At 43.1% G+C, this 20232-nt stretch overlaps 1 protein-coding gene across 4 annotated transcripts in view; it reads left to right on the forward strand.

Moving 5' to 3' along the window:
• MTHFD1L (methylenetetrahydrofolate dehydrogenase (NADP+ dependent) 1 like) overlaps positions 1-20232 on the forward strand; it is a 192559-nt gene that overhangs the window by 19473 nt on the left and 152854 nt on the right. For 2 of the 4 annotated variants that reach the window (XM_081251407.1, XM_081251406.1), the window contains exons 8-11: positions 7857-7968; positions 14668-14756; positions 16286-16383; positions 19101-19274. In XM_081251407.1, the coding sequence (XP_081107533.1) occupies positions 7857-7968; positions 14668-14756; positions 16286-16383; positions 19101-19274 (473 nt within the window). Of the gene's footprint in view, positions 1-7856; positions 7969-14667; positions 14757-16285; positions 16384-16469; positions 17094-19100; positions 19275-20232 lie in introns of those variants that run through there. The other 2 variants (XM_081251409.1, XM_081251408.1) reach the window with 2 other exon arrangements.

Here is a 20232-nt window from a genome sequence, read left to right on the forward strand (position 1 = left end):
ATCGAACCCCAGGCCGACAGCAGTGAAAGCACCAAGTCCTAACCACTGGACCACCAGGGAATTCCTGGAAAACCCTAGCTTTTAAACTGGACTAGATTGGCAAGTTACACGAGTTTTTTTTTTTCTTTTTTATATTTATAATTTTTAATGCATTTGTCTTTTAAATCGTGTAGGAAATTATAAGTGTAGTTTCAAACCAAAAATACAAGAATACTGGCTTTTCTGGAGATCTTCATCTCTTCACACAGCTTGGAGTTACTAACTAGTGTCTTTTCACTTCTTGTAGAGCAGGTCTAATGGTAACGAACTCCCTCCACTTTGTTTAATATGCAAATGTATTCATTTCTCCCCCCCCCCTTTTTTTTTGAAGTACAGTTTTGCTGGATATAGAATTCTCAGTTGACAGATCTTTTTTTCTTCAGGCACTTTAAATATGTCATCCCACTGCCTTCTGGCCTCCAAGATTTCTGATGAGCACGATAATTCTTTTTCACCAGAGAGGCTACACTTAAACCAGTAACATATGGTAACAGCAGTAAGGACAGCTAATAATCATTGAGTGAGTGGTTACTATGAACCAGGACTGTCCTGCACTTGTGTTATCTCGTTGAGTCTGCAGCCATCCTATTAGGCAGGACTCTCACTCTTCCCATATCATAGATGAGGAAACTAAGGCTCAGAGAAGTAAAGAGACTGTGCGAATGTATATAATTTAAAAATGACAGAGGTGACAATAGAGCCAGTGTTTTTAGCCACTGTCCCATGTCAGCTCTTACTCCAGATAATCACAAAACCCAATCTTTACAAGGACCTTTAAAGTCTAACCTTCAAAACCCACAAGTATCTGACAGCTCGGATGGGGAACATCAGCGGGACCAAGGCCCAAGACAGTAGACGTGGGTTGAGTTCACCATTGTCTCATTCCCACAGTTAATAGTCCCACAGATATCTTCCTAAGAGAAGGAAGCCAGTTGCTCCCTGAGCCCTGGACTTCTCACCACCCCTCCAGGGGCACTCTTCAGAACGGATGTGTCCACTCTCTTGAGAGGGCAGGGTTGGGGGCACCCTGGTCAGGTGTGTGGACACGCAGTACAGCCTCATTGGTGTGAGTCCCTCCCCCCACCCCACCCCCCTGGAGTGGCTGGGTGGAGAAGATACCACCGACCCCGGGGCACCACAGATCTTGTGCCAAGCAAATACCAAGGCTACTGAGTAATGTGTGATTAAGTGACCTGGATAATGTAGCCCCCTGAGTTTCTTTGACAGATTTTTCAGTGTTTCATGGACTGAAAATGCCTTTGGATGTCAGCTCCCATTCCTCTCACTCTTGCTTCTGCCTGGTCATTGTCGTGCTTATTAGCACCAGAGAAGGAGGTGAATAGAACTTTATAAAAAGCCCCCAAATCAGGCCATTTATATTTAGCAGCATTGAGAAAGGGATCTGAGAGAATCTGTTGAAAGTTGGCGTGAGATCCAAAGGGGGCGTGTGAAGTCTCAGATGGTTCAAGGCAGGTACTGCACAAAGGAAGGGCTCTAGGCTGTGTCCTGCGGAGATCAGGGCAGTGACATCACCTCCCGTCCACCTACAGATCATCCCTGCTTGCCTGTCAGCACCATCGGCAGAGCCTGGCTCTATCTTTTACTTTACCCCTTCCTCTCCAGTGTAAATGCTTCCTAAGGATGTAGAATTAGAATTCTCTAGTTGGTAGGTCTTAACATAATCTATAATGATAAAGCGCCTTACATCGGTGTACAGATTTCGTTTTCAAAGTCTTTTCATATACTCGCTCACTAGCATTATATCCTGAAAGCAAGGTGTTATGTATGGTGCCTTGACCCTGGTTGTCAGTGAAAAGCAGCAGAGCCTGAATATGAATCCGGGTCTTATAAACCCCACCTGCCTCGCTCTTCCCTCTGCACCTCAGTTCCTCTCTATCAAGTGCAGCTTCTTCACTTCTCCAAGGAGGCAACTGAGGCCAGAGAGTTACTCAGGGGAAGTGGGATGCAGAAATCCTATGTGCAGCCCAGGGTTCAGAATTGGAAAGCACAGGTATGGCGGGAAATGCGACGCAACGCTGAATTTCCCACAGTCTCACCAGTTCACCTTAACTTCAACACGGCATAACCGTAAATCATAAGGCTGTCCTGCCTCTGTGAAGTGCGGCTCGCTTCTCGTGGATCTGGGGACCATAACTTGGTCTTTTCCACATTTTTGTGCTACGTGGTTCTGAGTCTTTGTCAGATTAGATTATCTCTCATCGCACAGACACACACGCACACACACACAGGTGTGAGCTCACGCTCTGTGTGTGTGTGTGTGTGTGTGTGTGTCTCAGCCCTACTTTTTAGGTTTATTTCTTCCTAGGGTACGAGAAAGGGAATTATTCTTGATGAATCAAAGTATATGCATTACTGGATTTGAGGTTGCAATTTTCCTTTTATCATCCATCATAATTTATGTGAGAATCAAGTAAACTTGAAGAGGGATTAACTGTCTTTTCTGTATCATTTGGGACACAACTGACTATCTTTGATACACTCTTCTCATACGTTGAGCAGTAAATATGTTGAATGATGAAGTAAGACATGAACGTTTTAGAGAAAGGAAGGTCATTTATTAACCTATGGGGGAAAAATTGGGGAGATACGTGCTGTGATCATACTCCAAATTATCCATTTGGCTTGTCGTCATTCTGATTTATGAAATAGGTCTTAATTTTAAAAGCCAATAATGTCCTACTGATCACAGATGAGAGTGGAAAAAAGAAACATGGGCAATTCCAGAAAGGAAAAAAATTCTCTGGGATGAGATCACTTGCTGAAGTGGGGGAGGTACCTTTTGCTGAGACTCATTCTCTTATCTCGCCAAAGTATTACAACATCTGAATGAACATGGTTTGACCTTCTTATTTTAGAGTTTCCACAGTTATTTTGATGTTCTCATTTGATAGTATGCTTAATATTGCAGCAAAGTATGTATATTTACCCATGGGTACAAAGCAAGAATCCTTTGGTAGATATTCAGTTAATTCGAATAAAAAGTTAGACATTCTAAGTTTGAATCATTTATGGATAAACAGGGACTCTGCTCATGAAAAACTCTGACTCAGTGAAATCTCCATAGGCGGGGAATGCACTGGACTCAAAGGGCAAGAGTTTACCCAGGCATGGTTGCCAATACCCGTTTCTATAATAAAGTCACTGATGAGTTCCTGATTGCCAAAAACGGAGGTTTTTTTACTTTTAGCTTGCCTAACCATTGGGCATCACGGGAACCGGCTGACCACACCCTTTCCCCTTAGCAGCCTGCTTGAAGACACCCAGTCCTTCCTGTGTCTGGGATCACACCAGAGTCATGTCATTTATTCCCGTCTTTTGTCATTTAAGATGAGTGCTCCCAAGGGATGCACTAAACACCTTTTTCCTCCCCATCCTACCCGTCTCCCTCGGGGATCTTGTCCAAGCTTCTAGTTTTAACTATATCTATAATGCTGGTAGATCCCAGCCTGCACCCCCATCCTCCTGACCTTCCTCAGTTCCAGGCATCCAGCTTCCTACCAGACCCGTCCTCTGCCTGCTGCAGTATAATGCTTTCCCTCTCAGCCTCTCCGATCCTTCTCAATCCAGCATCCAGAGTAATCTTCCTAAAACACAGCTGATGGTGTGAGGGCAACCGGAGCAGCCCGGTCTGACAACTACTTATCTGTTATCAAGAAAAGGCCGGCAAATTCGGGAATTTGGCATTTATTGAAAGAAAGTGACATTTAATAAAAAAGAAAAGCACTTCATTCTTTTTAGGACTTGGCCATGAGATAGCCACGGGGCCTCCACGCCACATGAGATTCCACAGACACGCCCTGTCATTGGAGAGCACTGTGAAGACTCTTCTGCGGAACAAGATGTTATCTGTGAAGCCACTCACCCGGCTCGCACTAACCACAAAGTGTCCCAGTTCATTGAAAGTGAAAGAATGAGGGCCGGGTCACCTCCCTCCCTCCCTCCTTCCCTCCCTCGGGGCCCCTCTCTGTACTTAACTGTGTGTGACAGCTGCCGGATGTCCCTGTCGCACAGGGACTGCCGGGTGTTAAACACTAGCAAAGTTTTTAAGTATTTTACCAAAAGAAGTAGAAATCGAATGTTTAATTGTTTCTTTTCCGTATTCCAGTGGTTTGCCCTGTGCCTCCATCTTGAAGATCCCCAGCTCTCAAATATTGTAGGCAGGGATTTTTATATTCCTATCCTCAGCAACCTCAGTGTCTGCCCCAGGTGGCACTTGAGAGGTGGCAGGTGAATGAGTATATTCACTGAAGAATCCTGGATCTCTTTTATTCTCTTCAGTCACTGTAATTTGAGAAGCGTGTCTTTGAGTACCTTTTTTTTTTTTTTTTTTTTAGGTATTGTTCTTCATTTTGAACTTTATTTTCTGACTTGTGTTGGTAACTTTTGAAGGATGTAGAAGCAGGTTTGATAGGTCTCAGGTAATTCAATCACGATGCTTCAGGACATAGCTCCAAACCTTTTTTTAAACCTGTCCTACCTTTTGTAGGCATAGACATCTCATGCCTGAGATTCATATGTGCCCTTTCAAAATCGTTGATAGCGTAAGTCCTGTCTTCTGACTAGGAAGGTGGGGCTGTCCTTTCTGGAGTTTCCACTTTAAAATGCATTTCATTTGCTAAATACAAAGTTGTGAGGTTCCTTATAGCTCTGCAAGTCCTCCATCTCCCCCTCCGTATTCTGAGACCTGTCCCCCATCCACACTCCCTGAAAAAGCGGTGACTTCAGAAAAGTAGTTTTCATGGTATCGAAACCCTCCGCCTTCCCACGTGCTCCACGCTAAATGCCTGCATACCTGTGTCTTGCGATTGTTTTAACATTTGGTCTTCTGCCTGGGGAGTGGGCGGTTCGCTGAAAGCTGCTTCCAGTCAAGTCTCAGCAGAGAAGGCAATATTTTGTTATGAGTAAAGTTTCAAGCCAGGCTTTGGCCAGGGTCCTTCCCATTAGGGAGGAAGAAAGTAGAAACAGCCAGTGAGATGATAATTCTCCTTGAATCATAGCTCGTTAAAAACCTCGCCTGGGCCTTCGTGGGTTATTTATTGATTTAAGCATCTAGCACTTTTCCTTTCCAGAAAGATTAGCATCTCCGATGCAATCACGGCTGGGGGAGGAGATTTTGGCCTTTGCGGGATCAACTGCCCCCCCCCCCCCCCCCCGCCAGTTGCTTGTTAGCACAGCCCGTTTTTGAGCCGAGTCTAGGTATACAGTTAAGGGGTCGGAATGAGATTTCCGAGATTTATCGGTAATGAAAAGAACAGGTTGTACCGAAGACACCACATGTAGGAAACTAAGTGCTCTTAGGGGACTCAATTAAACCTGTGATCCTTGGCTTTTTCCAAAATGAACATTGCAGTCTTGTACGTATTAACTTCCTTTTTGTAGATGTTTTAACATGTTCTGTTTTTGCCGCCGTCGAGCGTGGAAAATGCAGCGAAATGGCGTTTCTTATCCGCTGATCACTTGCCACACGCCAAGCGTCTGTGTTTCAAGTCTTACTGTGGTTGAGTGTCCGCAGTGGTAAAATAACACAGGTATTTTCTTATCAGATGTTTAAAATCCTCTTTCCATAAGAACACATTTTTCCCCTAAATATAACATCACCTGCAAGTCTGGCTGCCTTTCAGCTCTATCTGTCCGGAACCCATGGGGTGTTAACGCATTAGATTGCTGGGAATATTGGCTGTAAACCTCTTAATTCGGGTTCACAGTACTGTGACTTGGGCATTAAAAAAGTGGTTTCTCCAATAGGGACCTCTTTTTGCACGTGATTAATACAGACTCACAGAGATTCTTCCTGTGCCTTAATGAAGGGCGGTGCTGAAAAGCAGTGAGCACCTTCGGGCCTCTTTAGCGGTACTTACTGAATTGCTCTCCCCTATTTGCATGATCCAGCTGATCAAGTGTTTCTGGGATGTTAACCTGTGCATTTAAATTTTCACCATGCTTCTCCTCTATCACGGGAGCTCGGAGCTGCTCTAGATCTTGGCTTTTTTGTTCCCAAGATTCCTGAGACTTCAGCTGATGCAGCCTCTTGCCCAGACAGTGTTACAGACTCGGGCAGAGGAACTGGACTGGTCTTCCCCATGATCTTCAGCGATCAGCTTGTCCAAGCTGAGAGCGGATGAGGACCATTGGAGCCCGTTCACTTCCTGGGCTGTTGGGTGGTTGGGTGAGTGTAGTGGCACTGGGGGTGTTTTTGTGTTTTGTCTTCCATTCCTGTCTGTTTGATTCTGAAGAGTCTGCAGTCAGTTGCAGGGCATTGAAGTCTGTGGAAAAAGCAATGGGGGAGGGGCCATCAGCACTGCAGAGTGGAGGGCTGTCAGCTTCCCTCTCTTTCTGCCTCATAGAGTATTGAGTATTCCAAGGCTGGGTTCGCTGGGGAGACAGGACATACCGTAGAGGTACTTACACTCCCTGAGCCTCAGTTTACTTGTCCATTAAATGGGTATAATGACACCAATCTCATGTATTTGTGAGCTGACATGCACAGTTGTTGGTATTTTCCCCATGGGTCTAAGATTCCTTCTTCAGCTCTCTCCCTCCACATATGGATCCAGTTTGAAGTCTTTGGTTGCTTAGTTGGTACTGGGACAGGTGGTCATTCTTCTGTTGAGGCCAGAGCCAACCTCTTACCCTACTTCAGAACCATCCTTCCAGACATGCTCCTCCTGTGCTGTGTTATCAAAATACAAACAGGGCAGACATGCAAATGTCTTTTGTAGTAGTGGTTGCACTGTTTCCTTTTTCTTTAAGAAAAGAAAACAAACAGTTTGACAAGAGACTAACCAGGACCTCAAGGAAAATGAGATTCTTGCTTGAGCTCTTGAAAATCTGTCCATGGATCTAGTACAAGTTCCACATGGGTCTAATTTTGATTATGCAGTTGTACAGGCCGGAAGCCTCCCTGCACTGATCATATCTTCAAGTGGCTTCGTTGCGACCAGCACTATCTCCCCCCTAAGTCAGGATGCTGCATGAGTCAGGATGCTATCCACCCCATTCGACTTGCAGTCTCCTCCTCCCATCTGTGCAGTTTCCTTGGCCCCATCCTTTTTCTTGATATTGCAGTTAGTGTTGAAAACATGTAAATGATAAGACTACACATAGTATACATGCTGAAGTGACTGCCCTGAAGACATTTTTTTTTTAATAAGAGTAAACACACTTTATTTTCTTTGTTGCTATACAGATCACAATGATGGAACTGTCCTCTGTCTCTCTCCTTTTTGTGGCCATGCCATACGGCATGTGGGATCTTAGTTCCCCACATGCCACATCCCAGGGATCGAACCCAAGCCCCCTGCAGTGGAAGCAGAGTTTTTTTTTTTTTTTTTTTTGCAGTACACGGGCCTCTCACTGTTGTGGCCTCTCCCGTTGTGGAGCACAGGCTCCGGACGCGCAGGCTCAGCGGCCATGGCTCACGGGCCCAGCAGCTGCGCGGCATGTGGGATCTTCCCGGACCGGGGCACGAACCCGTGTCCCCTGCATCGGCAGGCGGACTCTCAACCACTGCGCCACCAGGGAAGCCCCAGGAAGCAGAGTTTTAACCAGTGGACTGCCAGGGAAGTCCCCCTGAAGAAATTTTTAAAGCTTCCTTTTTTTTCTAGGATATGATGATCACATTTGGTTTGTACTAATATGAGCTACATTAGTAAATAGTAAAGTGATTCTGTCAGTGCATCCGTGTGGAACTGAACTCTGAAGATTGTTGTCTGTCACACTGAAGGCATTTGGCGTTGATCGTCACATCTTTATGCTACAGTTGAAAATGTGTGTGGTGTTTTTCTTTTTCTTTCTAGCTTCATGAGGCTGACATTGTGATCTTGGGCTCACCCAAGCCGGAAGAGATTCCCCTTTCTTGGATTCAACCAGGAACTACTGTTCTCAACTGTTCCCATGACTTTCTATCAGGTAAATGTCTTCAAGATGGTGCCAGGCCACTGATCAAAATAGGTGAGATTGCTATGAGAAAAGTTAATCTTCAGAAGAGTATGTTCCTGAAATGATGGTTGCTGTCAACATACATACATAGGTAATGTGCCTGCCTTTTGGATTACTTGGTACTGGAACCATATTGTCGGGCAGAGAGCAGCCAAGTTGCCAGCTGCAGTAAGGGCCCCTCCTCCTCCTCGTTCTGTTCTTCCCCCTTCATCAGCATGTCCCCTGCTGGCCTCTAGCATCAAGCAGTCAAGTCAGTTGTGAACTAAAGTAGGAAATTTTTACATGTGTGAGGTAAACTAGAAACAGTGGTTTTCAGTCTTTCAAAAAACAGCTGAGGGCTTCCCTGGTGGCGCAGTGGTTGAGAGTCCACCTGCCGATGCAAGGGACGCGGGTTCGTGCCCCAGTCCGGGAAGATGCCACATGCCACGGAGCGGCTGGGCCCGTGAGCCATGGCCGCTGAGCCTGTGCGTCCGGAGCCTGTGCTCCGCAACAGGAGAGGCCACAACAGTGAGAGGCCCGCGTACCGCAAAAAAAAAAAAACCCAAACAGCTGAATCCTTTCTCCTAAAGCAGTCTTAGATGAACCTCAACACGTAAAAGCAGATGAAAACACAGCTACCAGAGGGATGGGAGTGGAGACTAGCTCCCCTGTGTTTGTAATTTCCCTTTGCAGTGACCCCCTCAAGCACTCCCTTGGAGCCACAAAGTCACTTCAAAACACTGTGAAAGTCACCCTTAGAAACAGAAGAGGTCTTAGGATGGGTGCTGATATTTGATGGTATTTGCCAAGGGACCCAGGAGTGTCCTGGACCACATCAGGTCACCCTCAGGGTAGCTGAAGCTGTGTCAGCCCCAGGGCACTCAGCCCAGGGGCCAGTAGGGACACCCTTTTCTCATTCACAGAAAGACACTCAGGCTAAGAGAGCTTTAGCACACCCAGCCCACCCCCTCAAGACCCTGAGTGACATGTGTATGTAAGGGACAATTGCAGAGGGAGACAGAGAACCCACTTTGTTACCCGTGGCCTCCAAATTTCAACATGTGGTAGGGGAGGCTGTACTGAACTGTCCAGGAGGATGGCGTTTTTTCCCCGCAAAGCTGGTCAGAACTTGGGCCTAAAGGAGTTGAGGTCTCTACCGGTACCACACTGGAGTTCTAGACCTTGAATTAGGCAGCCCCGGAACACAGAGTGAAATAGAGAATAGTATCAAGGAGAAAATAAATGTAACTTCTGATCCAGTCACCTTGAGATAACCACTTTACATTTTTCCATTAAAAAAGCACTAAACTTAATTTTATTGAAATACAATGGAAAGAAAAGAAAGTAATATGCTAAAAGCTCTACTGAAATTCATTTAACTGTTTCTTCAAAAAGAGAAACAATGCACCTTCCTCTCTGGGAAATGTAGCTCCTCCCAGAATCGACCAATCAGGTTAAAAGCCCCTTGGAGCTGAAGGGCTGGGGGTTGTTTGAGGTGCTTTGAAAGGAAGATGCTCAGGAATTTCCCAAAATGCTCATGTACTCAGTTCACAGATGAGCACACACATGAATAAAGCAATTTGAGATACAATATAATACGAATGTGGGATTAATGGCTCTTTTTAACAAATAGAAGGCATGTACTAAATTACTTCTTTGAAATATATGTAATTTCTGGGTATAACTTCTTTTTTTTTCCTGAAAAAAAACAATGCCTAACCCATTAATAGTGGAAATGCACTGTAGATTTGCTCAGAATCCTAGTTGGACTAGGATAGTCAGTTATGACTTTTTTTTTTTTAATGAATGTTTCCTTGCTACAATGTTTACTTGCTGTTTTTTATTAGAGTTTATATGTTTAGGACAATTTTGGTACAATCCTGGCTGGAGATAGGAGAGTCTGCTTCAGTGTTCTTTGGGAATCCCCATGAGCCATATGTTTTATTGGTGAAACAGTGCCCCATTTCTAATAAGTTTCTTTTTAGGACTTTTATTTTTTAAAGGCATTTTAAAAACATAAGATTTAGATGTAACAATTCTCTTGAGGGAAAAAAATAAGACCAAGCATTATGTTTTAACAATTCTGTATGTAGACTGATTGCAGTTAGTTTATTTTCAATTTATCTGGTCCAGTAGTAGTGGTTTTATTGATTTTTGAATGCCCAGTACCCAGAACAGTGCCGGACACGTAGGAAGGGGTCAGTAAATACTGAGTAAATAAGCATGGATTCAGAATTGTACTCTAATTGATTGCACTTTTTGCGGTACACGGGCCTCGCACTGTTGTGGCCTCTCCCGTTGCGGGGCACAGCCTCCTGACGCGCAGGCTCAGCGGCCATGGCTCACGGGCCCAGCCACTCTGCGGCATGTGGGATCTTCCCGGACCGGGGCACGAACCCGCATCCCCTGCATCGGCAGGCGGACTCTCAACCACTGCGCCACCAGGGAAGCCCTGATTGCACTTTTAAGTTAGTTGCAGATATAGAGACATTTCCTTGAACTTGTATCCCACTTAAAAACAGGGCTGATGGCACAAAGGCAAAGTTGAAAAATGCTACACTGATTAAATGAATGAACGTTTTCCAGTCGGTACTATTTATAATAGCATTACATTTCTCAATTGTCAAAAGTTTTTTTGTTTTGTTTTGTTTTCGCTGCGTTGGGTCTGCATTGCTGAGCGCGAGCTTTCTCTAGTTGCGGCGAGCCGGGGCTACTCTTGGTTGAGGTGCACGGGCTTCTCATTGTGGTGGCTTCTCTTGTTGTGGAGCACAGGCTCTAGGCATGTGGGCTTCAGTAGTTGCAGCATGTGGGCTCAGTAGTTGTGGCACTCGGGCTCTGGGGCGCAGGCTCAGTAGTTGTGGCACATGGGCTTAGTTGCTCCATAGCATGTGGGATCTTCCCAGACCAGGGCTCGAACCCATGCCCCCCGCATTGGCAGGTTGATTCTCAACTACTGCGCCGCCAGGGAAGTCCAAAACTTTTAATTTCAGCAATTTTAATTAGCATGAAAATTTAATCTATGAGTAAATTGGAGAAAGGCATTTTCCCTCTTTTTATATATAATTTTCCACTTTAAACAAATGAAGACCTTTTTCAAGCATTATTAAAAGGAAAGTTGCTTTTATTTGAATTTCAGAGAAAAAGAATTTTTAATATACTTATGATTGGGTGAAGGCAGGGCTTTATAATGAAATTTTCATGGTCATCTTAATGGTGCAGGGTTCCCCCCTCCTTGTAAAAATAGATAGAATATGGTGATTTATGATGAGGTAATTCTATAGAGGCATTTTATTGAATACCTAATCCCCAGAGAGATTTTCTTGATGGCTGATATCCCAGAAGCAGTGCTCGGAAAACAATTACACCTAACTTGTTGGATCCGTTCACTCTTCTATGGCATGAGTCTAATGTTTAGATTGAAAACAGGGACATAGCAGTGTTCAGTTTTCTAGCTATAAGAATAATTTTATTTTTAAAACAATTTATTTCAATTGAAGGAAGTTGGGCTGTGATTTTGTAATGCTCTGCTTGCTAAAGGTCAGAATTCATCCTAAGCAAAACCACTGTGCACTCTAATATTCAAACTTACTTTCTGATGTACCAAATGGGACAAAGGAGAAACTGGTCTTAATACTTGGGCCCAGAGAACAGTATCAAAACAGCAACTTTATGGGTCAGAGTAGTTCACAGCATCGTTTTAAGCAAACATAAGTCAGCAGGGATCCCTGGGCTGCATCCCAGGACTCAGGCTAATCAAAGTTGCTAAATTTCCCAGGGTGGCCTCAAAACAGCTCCTTTCAGAAAAGGATTGTTCTGATTTCCAGGGAAAGTCTTATAACACTTTAGCCTTAAATTTTCCAATTGTGGCAAGTTTGGTTATTATAAGAAAAATTATAAATGAAAGGCCATCTTTTAAAGTGATTCACTGACTTGTCCCTGGAGGAAGGAACTGTGAGTTAATGGGGAGTGGTTAGTGGGAAGTGAAAAGACCCATTTGGTTTGGGATGGGAGCCCTTCTGGACTCACAGACTGAGTGTGGACACCCCTCCGGGTGGGGCCCTGCCTCTACATAGGCAAGGGGGTGACGTAATGATTTCCTTTTTCAATTCTCCTTAGCCAAGAAATTTATTAAGAATGTATTCCTGATTCACTGAGTTACCATCTTAATTGCTTCAATTTCTCCAGATTCAAAACTTTCAATCCATTTTAAGATTGCACTGATTCCTACTACAAAAATGATACAGTGGTTATGATAGAAAATTTTTGAAGTGTACAATAGAAAAGAAGAAAGTAACTTCTGACCCAGTCAACTTGAGATAACCATCTTAGATTTTTTCCTATGAAAAAATTACACTCAATTTTATTGGATGGAATATAGTAGAAGGAAAAGAAAATAACATACTAAAAGCATTGCTGGAATTCAGATAACTCTTCTTCAAAAAGAGAAATACTGATACCTACAAGGTTCTCCTAAAGTTTGAAATATGAGTGTACGTGTCTTTTGTGTTGTGTTTTAAAGTCTTCATTTGTTTTAGCCATGTTCTATTTTATGCAAGACAGTGGCTAAGAGTATGGGAGAAATTATTCACTGTGTAATTCTGTAGGTGAAATAGTCTTCATTCACATGGGTATTTGTGATTTATTCCTGTAACATGCATTTATAAGTTGAGATCACATCCTAGAATGTAGCTTTTTCTTATTTCTCCATCATTTAAAGATAGAGGTAAGAAAGAGGGAAGCATATTTCTTTTCCTTAGTGGCTGGATAAGAGCTTTAGATCAGATCCCCAGTGGTTCAAACAAAGGAAAACAAATCTCTCTCATTCTCTAGACTCTTGGCTTTTGCCTAAATATGATTTATAAAACTGAAGTGTTGCTAATCTTTAAACAACACCTGAGGGATATGATTTTCCAACACCCTTAATACATTTGACAATAGAACATTACAAAACACTTACTTTTGTTTCATGCTCTTTCTTGCAAAGAACTTCCAGGAAAATGGATAATTTAAAAGTAGAGTGGTCATGGACTTCCCTAGTGACACAGTGGTTAAGAATCCGCTGCCAATGCAGGGGACACGGGTTCAACACCTGGTCCAGGAAGATCCCACATGCCGCGGAGCACCTAAGCCCGTCTGCCACAACTACTGAGCCTGCGCTCTAGAGCCTGTGAGCCACAACTACTGAGCCCATGTGCCACAACTGCTGAAGCCCTCGTGCCTAGAGCCCATGCTCCACAACAAGAGAAGCCACCGTAATGAGAAGACCTCGCACCACAAGGAAGAGTAGCCCCAGCTCGCTGCAACTAGAGAAAGCCCGCGCGCAGCAACGAAGACTCAACGCAGCCAAAAATAAATAAATAAATAAATAAATTTTTTTTAAAAAAAAGGTGGAGTTGTCCAATATATACAGTACCAAATGTAAAATAGATAGCTAGTAGGAAGCAGCCACACAGCACAGGGAGATCAGCTCGGTGCTTTGTGTCCACCTAGAGGGGTGGGATAGGGAGGCTCGGAGGGAGACGCAAGAGGGAGGGGATATGGGGATATATGTATATGTATAGCTGATTCACTTTGTTATACAGCAGATATTAACACACCATTGTAAAGCAATTATACTCCAATAAAGATGGTAAAAAAAATTAAATAAATAGATAAATAAAGAGTAGAGTGGTCTGAAAAAAAAGAAAATAGTTTCTTACTTCAAAAAAGTTACTATTAGCAATGTTTCTCTTCTCTAAGAGAGGATGTAGACTAAAGCATTTACATGTATGTTTACTTTTCATAAACTTCCTAAGTGCCAACCACAATAGAATTCTTATAAAATGCCTCTCTGTTTTGAAATCCAGGTAATCCTCAAAATTAATGCCCTAAAATATAATTTCTCAGTTTTGATGGAAAATTGGGTCTGCCACTTTTTTTTTTTTTTTTTTTTTTTTTTTGCGGTAGGCGGGCCTCTCACTGTTGTGGCCTCTCCCCTTGCAGAGCACAGGCTCCGGACGCGCAGGCTCAGCAGCCATGGCTCACGGGCCCAGCCGCTCCGCGGCATGTGGGATCCTCCCAGACCGGGGCACGAACCCGTGTCCCCTGCATCGGCAGGCGGACTCTCAACCACTGCGCCACCAGGGAAGCCCAAGGGTCTGCCACTTTTATGACAGGGATTTTTAAAAATTATCCAAGAAAGCCTGATCGTTCACAGAACACTTTAACTGGGCTTGTCCTATAGGTGTTTTAGTCCTCCTTTTTATATAGGGTTGGCCCAAAAGTTCGTGCGGGTTTTTCAGTAAGATGTTATGGAAAAACCCAAACGAACTTTTGGGCCAACCCCATACTTTGTATTCATACATGAAATTGCTTTGATTTTTTTATTTATTGTTTAAACATGCATACGATATGACAAGCACTTTACCATATCACATTCAGTTCTCACAAAACTCTACAAGGTCGAACAACATTAATTAACAGGCCCAGAGTCACAATTGCTAGTAAGAGGTAGAGGCAAGATTTTAAACCAGTCAAACTCTAAATATGTGGCCCAATTGGGAGCCCCAAGGCTGTGCTAGGACCTACCTGGTAACCTATCTGTAGCTGTTCCATGACATCCTAACTTTCTTGGTTGAAAACGAGAACATCATTCAACGTCCTGGCATTTTACGAGGAACAATATGCTGAAAGTCTTTTTTTTTTTCCTAGGGAAGCTTGGATGCGGTTCTCCCGGTGTCCATGGTACTGGTCCCATCGCAGAAGACGTGAGTCTCCTTGCTGCCGCTCTGCGGGTTCAGGTTTGTCTGACACAGCTATTTGAGAATTTTTGAGTTTGGAGCTTCAGTGAATAGTTGCTAACATTTGGAAGTGTTTTCTGTTTAGCAGACACAGTGTCAAACACTTTACAAACATGATGTCATTTAATTCTCACAACAATCCTGTAAGATAGTGTTATTCCCATTTGATAGATGGGAAAATGGAGACTTGGAAAATTTAAGTTACTTGCCTTTGGTCACATGACAAGTATGGGGCAGGGACCCACATCAGGGTCCTCTATTAATTATTTATTGGTGTGTAATAAATTACCCCCCAAATTTAGTCATTTAAAACAACAAACATTTATTATCTCAGCTTCTCTGGGTCACATATTTGGAGCCGCGTAGCTGGATGGTTCTGGCTTGGAGTCTCTCATGTGGTTGAAATCAAGATGGCGGGGCTGTAGTCATCTGAAGGGCTTGACTGGGACCAGAGGAGTCAAGATGGCGCCCTCACATAGCTGTTGGCATGTGGTATTTAAATCCTCTTTGGCTATGGGCAGGATGCCTTTGTTCCTCATCACCTGGATTTTTCCATGGGGCTGCTCACGATGTGGCAGCTGACTTTCCCCAGAATGAGGGATCAAAGGAGAGAGCAAGGAGGAAACTGCAGTAGGTTTTATGACCCAGTCTCCAAAGTCACATGCCACCATTTCCTCTTTTCTTCTTTGCTAGAACTGAGCCATAAATATAATTCACAACCCAGGGAAAGGGAATTGGGCTCACCTCTTGAAGACAGGAGTGTTAAAGAGTTTGCGGACATCTTTTCAAAGTGTGACCTAAAGCCCAAGATCTCCGGCTCCCCACTCCTGTGAGCTAGGCTGGTGCTGAAGCCTGCAGTGAGGGTGCCGGCCAGCAGAGGCGTTAAGTAGCAGTAGAGAAACCTGAGCCTCTAATTAAACAGAAGCAGGTTTTAGTTCATTTCTTTCTTAATACATGCAATACACAATTAAAAATTTTACTTCAAAATGGGATGTAGTGCATTTCTGTAAGGCATCTGTGTTACATTGCAACTAAAGGCAAATATTATTTCTATATATATGTGTGTGTGTATGTATATATATATATATATATGTATATATATATATATATGTATCACTGATAATTTGGTTTGCTTGTTCTGTTATATCATCTGTAGAAGGATTATGCTTGCAATGGTGCAGATTTTTGGTGAAGCTGGGCATCCCAGCCAGCCAGTCATGCATTCTCATATTTCCCTCATTTTTCTTCTCTGAGGTGATGCTATAATTTTAATCCATGTACTTGATGCCTTTAGTGAATACAAACTTTTTTAATAGTACTTGTATCTCACATTTTCGTTTTTAAGAAAAATCTGCACATTTAACTACATGTGAATAGAATTAGTCCTAATGTCCACTTGGATTACTGTGCAACTTTGACTCCTTTTCCTGACAATATCCCTGAACGATACTCGATCTTTTCATAGTTTAGATGTGTAACCTGCCAGCTTGTACTTTTCTAACATGCTTTCCTTCCTATCCCTATTGAAGAACATGGTTAGTAGCAGGAGGAGATGGTTCCGTGAGCAGCAGTGCAGGAGGTGGAGACTTCACTGCTTGAAACTTCAGCCTCTGTCCCCCGTACCAAGGTATTCAGGTGACTTGTTTATACTGACATCGGCTCACCAGAATGCCTTAGATATCTAAAGTTACCCAGTGGATGGGGGCACAACTTGTGGTGTTATGGCTTTGATGGTGGATAATTTTCTCTAATCAAATTGCTGCACTATTTTTTCTTTCTTTTTTTGGGGGGGGATCCATGCTGTGCGGCGTGCGGGACCTTATTTCCCCGACCAGGGGTCGAACCATGACCCTGGCATTGGGAGCGTGAAGTCTTAACCACTGGACTGCCAGGGAAGTCCTGCTGCACTATTTTTTTCTGTCATTTAATTCCTCCAAAATTAAATGATAATGAACATGTTGACCATATTCTATCAGTTCTAAGATGTAGATTTTTCTAATTTCTGAAATCAGGATGCACCTTATTGTCAATGATGTACCTCGTATTCAGTGGCAGTGTTTTTTCTCTAAAATAATGGTATCTTAGATTTGACAGAATATGGTAATATAGTATTTGGAATATGCTTTTCAGTGTTAGAAACGCCCAACACACACGTCAGCTTGGTCTTCAGGGCCTTGTAGGTTTCTACGCTGCGGGTAAATGACCAACCAAACCAAACGCCATTAGACGTGGGACCGGAGCTCTGCCTTCTTCAGAACGTGGTGGTATCTGCTCTCTGACAGGACACTCTGGGAGGGTCCAGATGGATATTTTCTTCAGCGTGGGATTTAATGAAGTGTAAGCTACATATTCCCTCTGTATAAATTTGGAAATACGAACTGCAGGACAGTCTCAGCATGTGATTTTGGAACAGTTCGCTAGATAAGCTATCTGAGCCAGGCAGATGCATCTTCCGGCCTCCTAGTGAATCCCCCATGGCCACACCTCCTCCTGTGAATTGGCCCAGTCCCCTTCCTACAGGACACCCGTAAGTCCAGCGCTTAACCAGGTGATGCCGTCTGCCAGCATGGAATACACAGAATGTAGGAGATAACACCACCCGGAATTGACTCATTTTTCACTTGATAACCAGTTACTTTTCAGAATTGACCTCTGTTTCCTTGGGCCACAGCCCAACACTAAGGTTCAATTATACCCAACAGGCTGGTGAAACCCTCCAAGCTATGTTTTCACACCTCAAATAGACAAAACGTCTTAGTCATCTTCTGTGTTCATTAATACATAAATTCCAAGGAATGTTCTTTGTAATATCATCCCTGTAGTTGTGCAGTCTGTTTCATAAAATAGTTTTTGAGGTTACTTATGTTGTTATAGAACCTTCATATTTAAAAGTCAATGAGTAAATTCTACTTGCAGAGAGCTGAAAAAAACTTGAGAGGAACTCGGCCAAATTGTGTACAAATCCAAATAAATTCCACTTGGGGGGAAAAGCCCCTAAATTGCTTAACCAAATTTGACTCCTACAGCCAGTGGGGAAAGAAAGGCAGGCTTTCTTCTTGAGTAGTTTATAAATCACTCAGAAAATCAAAATGTCACCAGCACTCTTCAGCTAGTGAAGAGAAAACCGTGGAGGTTTTCCAAGAGTAGGCGCTTCAATTTAGGAGATTGTGGGAGGAGAGAAACAGAAAAAAAGATGTAGTCAGGAAGGCGAAATGAAGTGGGAGCGTGGACAGCGCAGTTGGCGGGGGAGAATCAGGAAGGACAACGCAGGTGGACCTGGGGGAGGGGTTACCTAGCTGCAGGTACAGAGCTACGCCCACATCTGGGCAGAGGCACCCTGCCCCCTCTCCCGCTCTAGTGGGCATTGGAAGTAGGTGTACTGTTACCTCTTGCACCAAAGTCAGGCTCCGTGGGGCCATGGAGGAGAACATCGGGTAGTATGAGGACTGAGAGATTGTCTGCAGTAGCAACAGAAAAAAATAGAGCAGGGGGCTGCCTACCGGTGGAGAGACCGCTGCGCTGCAAAATAGGGGCCCCAGGGTGAATCAGGAAACTGCTGCATTGTCAGACATCAGCCCTCAAGACCAAGTCACAGACAGATGGATGGGCCAGACCCCCAATAAAAGAAGCGGCTGAGCTCAGGAGCCCCAAAAGACTCTCTCTGAGAAGTCCTTTGATTTTCATAGCACTCCTGTTAAGTTGAGCAGCAGCATGCACATCTTAACCAGTGAAATAGGATAGCTTAGTTGTTTGCCCAGCGACACTCTGGAGTTCCTAAAATTTCCTGTGTCTGAAGTTGAGCCTCGGGCACTAGCTCCATTTACCGACAGTTATGTAATTAATGAAATATTTTGAAATATGATTTTTGACTTGAGAGGGAAAATATGGACACAGATAAAACAAAAGAGTATTTCCACATTTTTGAATTGCCAAGAGACACATGTGGCTAGCCTAGTAATAAAGCATTATGCAATAACCCCTCTATTCCTGGTTAAAGAATTCAGCGATGACCCATAAAAAACATTGTGCTCTATCATGGAGTTATCTTTAGGGGTGGCCTTTGGACACATTGTAATAATCCATCTCCTTTCCTATGGCAGAGGTGTATCCTGGCACCTGGGAAGAATTCTAGAATCTAGTTTTTAAGAGTTGCTTCTCTATCTAAAGCAATGTACCATTTTCTTATGCACTTTAATTGTTAGCAGTTGTACTTAATCCTACTTGGGAAAAAGGACCACAAAGCCATTTGATCTAATTGTTGGCATGGTGTACGGCTGTTTTCTACTCTAGCAGCGACCACCTAAGCTGAGCAGACTCTCTTACCTCTTATGTTTCCCCACCCAGTGATATCGAGATTTCAAGAGCACAGACTCCAAAAGCTGTGGATATCCTTGCCAAGGAGATAGGGTTGCTTGCAGATGAAATTGAAATCTATGGCAAAAACAAAGCCAAAGTACGTTTGTCCCTGCTAGAAAGGTTAAAGGATCAAGCAGATGGAAAATACGTCTTAGTTGCTGGGTAAGACTACTTTTAAAATCTCTTTTACTAAGAAGACGTTTATAAAACTCTCTTCCCTGTTTATATCTGTCACCACACCCCTCAAATCCATCCTCTTCTCCAGCTTGACATTATTTTGTCCGTTTCACTTGGCAGTCCTTCATCTGACATGAGGTAAGTTTTTATTTTCAGTGTAAAACAAATGAGTCTCCTCCACAGGGTATAAAGTGTAACGAGTTCCTAATCCAGGACTTTGCTTTTTGTTTCCCATATTGTGTTTTGATCACCCTGGTTCTGCCTTGGATTTTTCATTTCGCTTTTCATGATAAAAATTAAAATAAGAATTGAAAGTAAAATATTTTGAGCTGGATGGGTTGTTTTTCTACTTAGAAATAACATTGGAAAATGAACAGATCATTGTGTGAGACTTAGTCTTTTCGATTAGTATCCTTAATATTTATGAAGTTGCATTACAAAAACTCATCTCTCTTTCTTGCATTTCAGAATTAATATTGGGCCATTTACAATTGTGTTGCTCGTTTTACAAAAGGCAAATGCACAGCTTTTGTGAAAAGGAGCATTTGCTTTATTTTGCCTCTTTTTTAAAAAAAAGAAATACATTCATCAGCTGAAAAACAATAGAAAACAAGGGATTTCAAATATTTATTTAATGTGAGCATTGGGAGCATGCAAGGGAGCATTAGGAGACCGTATAAATTCCTTTGTTGTCTTGAAATGTCATTGCACTGACTTACTACTGATATATAGGCCAAGGCTTGGGGCACAAAACCGTATTTGTTAACAGGCAGAGACATTTTTGTAACTGGACTTGACTCATAGTTAGCTTGGTTTTTACATATCTAATTATTCATGTAAGTGCTTTATTTCTTTTTCTGGTTATAAAAGTCATGCATACTTGTAAAACTATTTGAAAAATACAGAAAGTAAAAACAAGAAAGTATAAACGGCTGTTCACATT

Source organism: Mesoplodon bidens, assembly GCF_964165515.1.
Source record: "Mesoplodon bidens genome assembly, chromosome: 12".
Classification (NCBI taxonomy): domain Eukaryota; kingdom Metazoa; phylum Chordata; class Mammalia; order Artiodactyla; family Ziphiidae; genus Mesoplodon; species Mesoplodon bidens.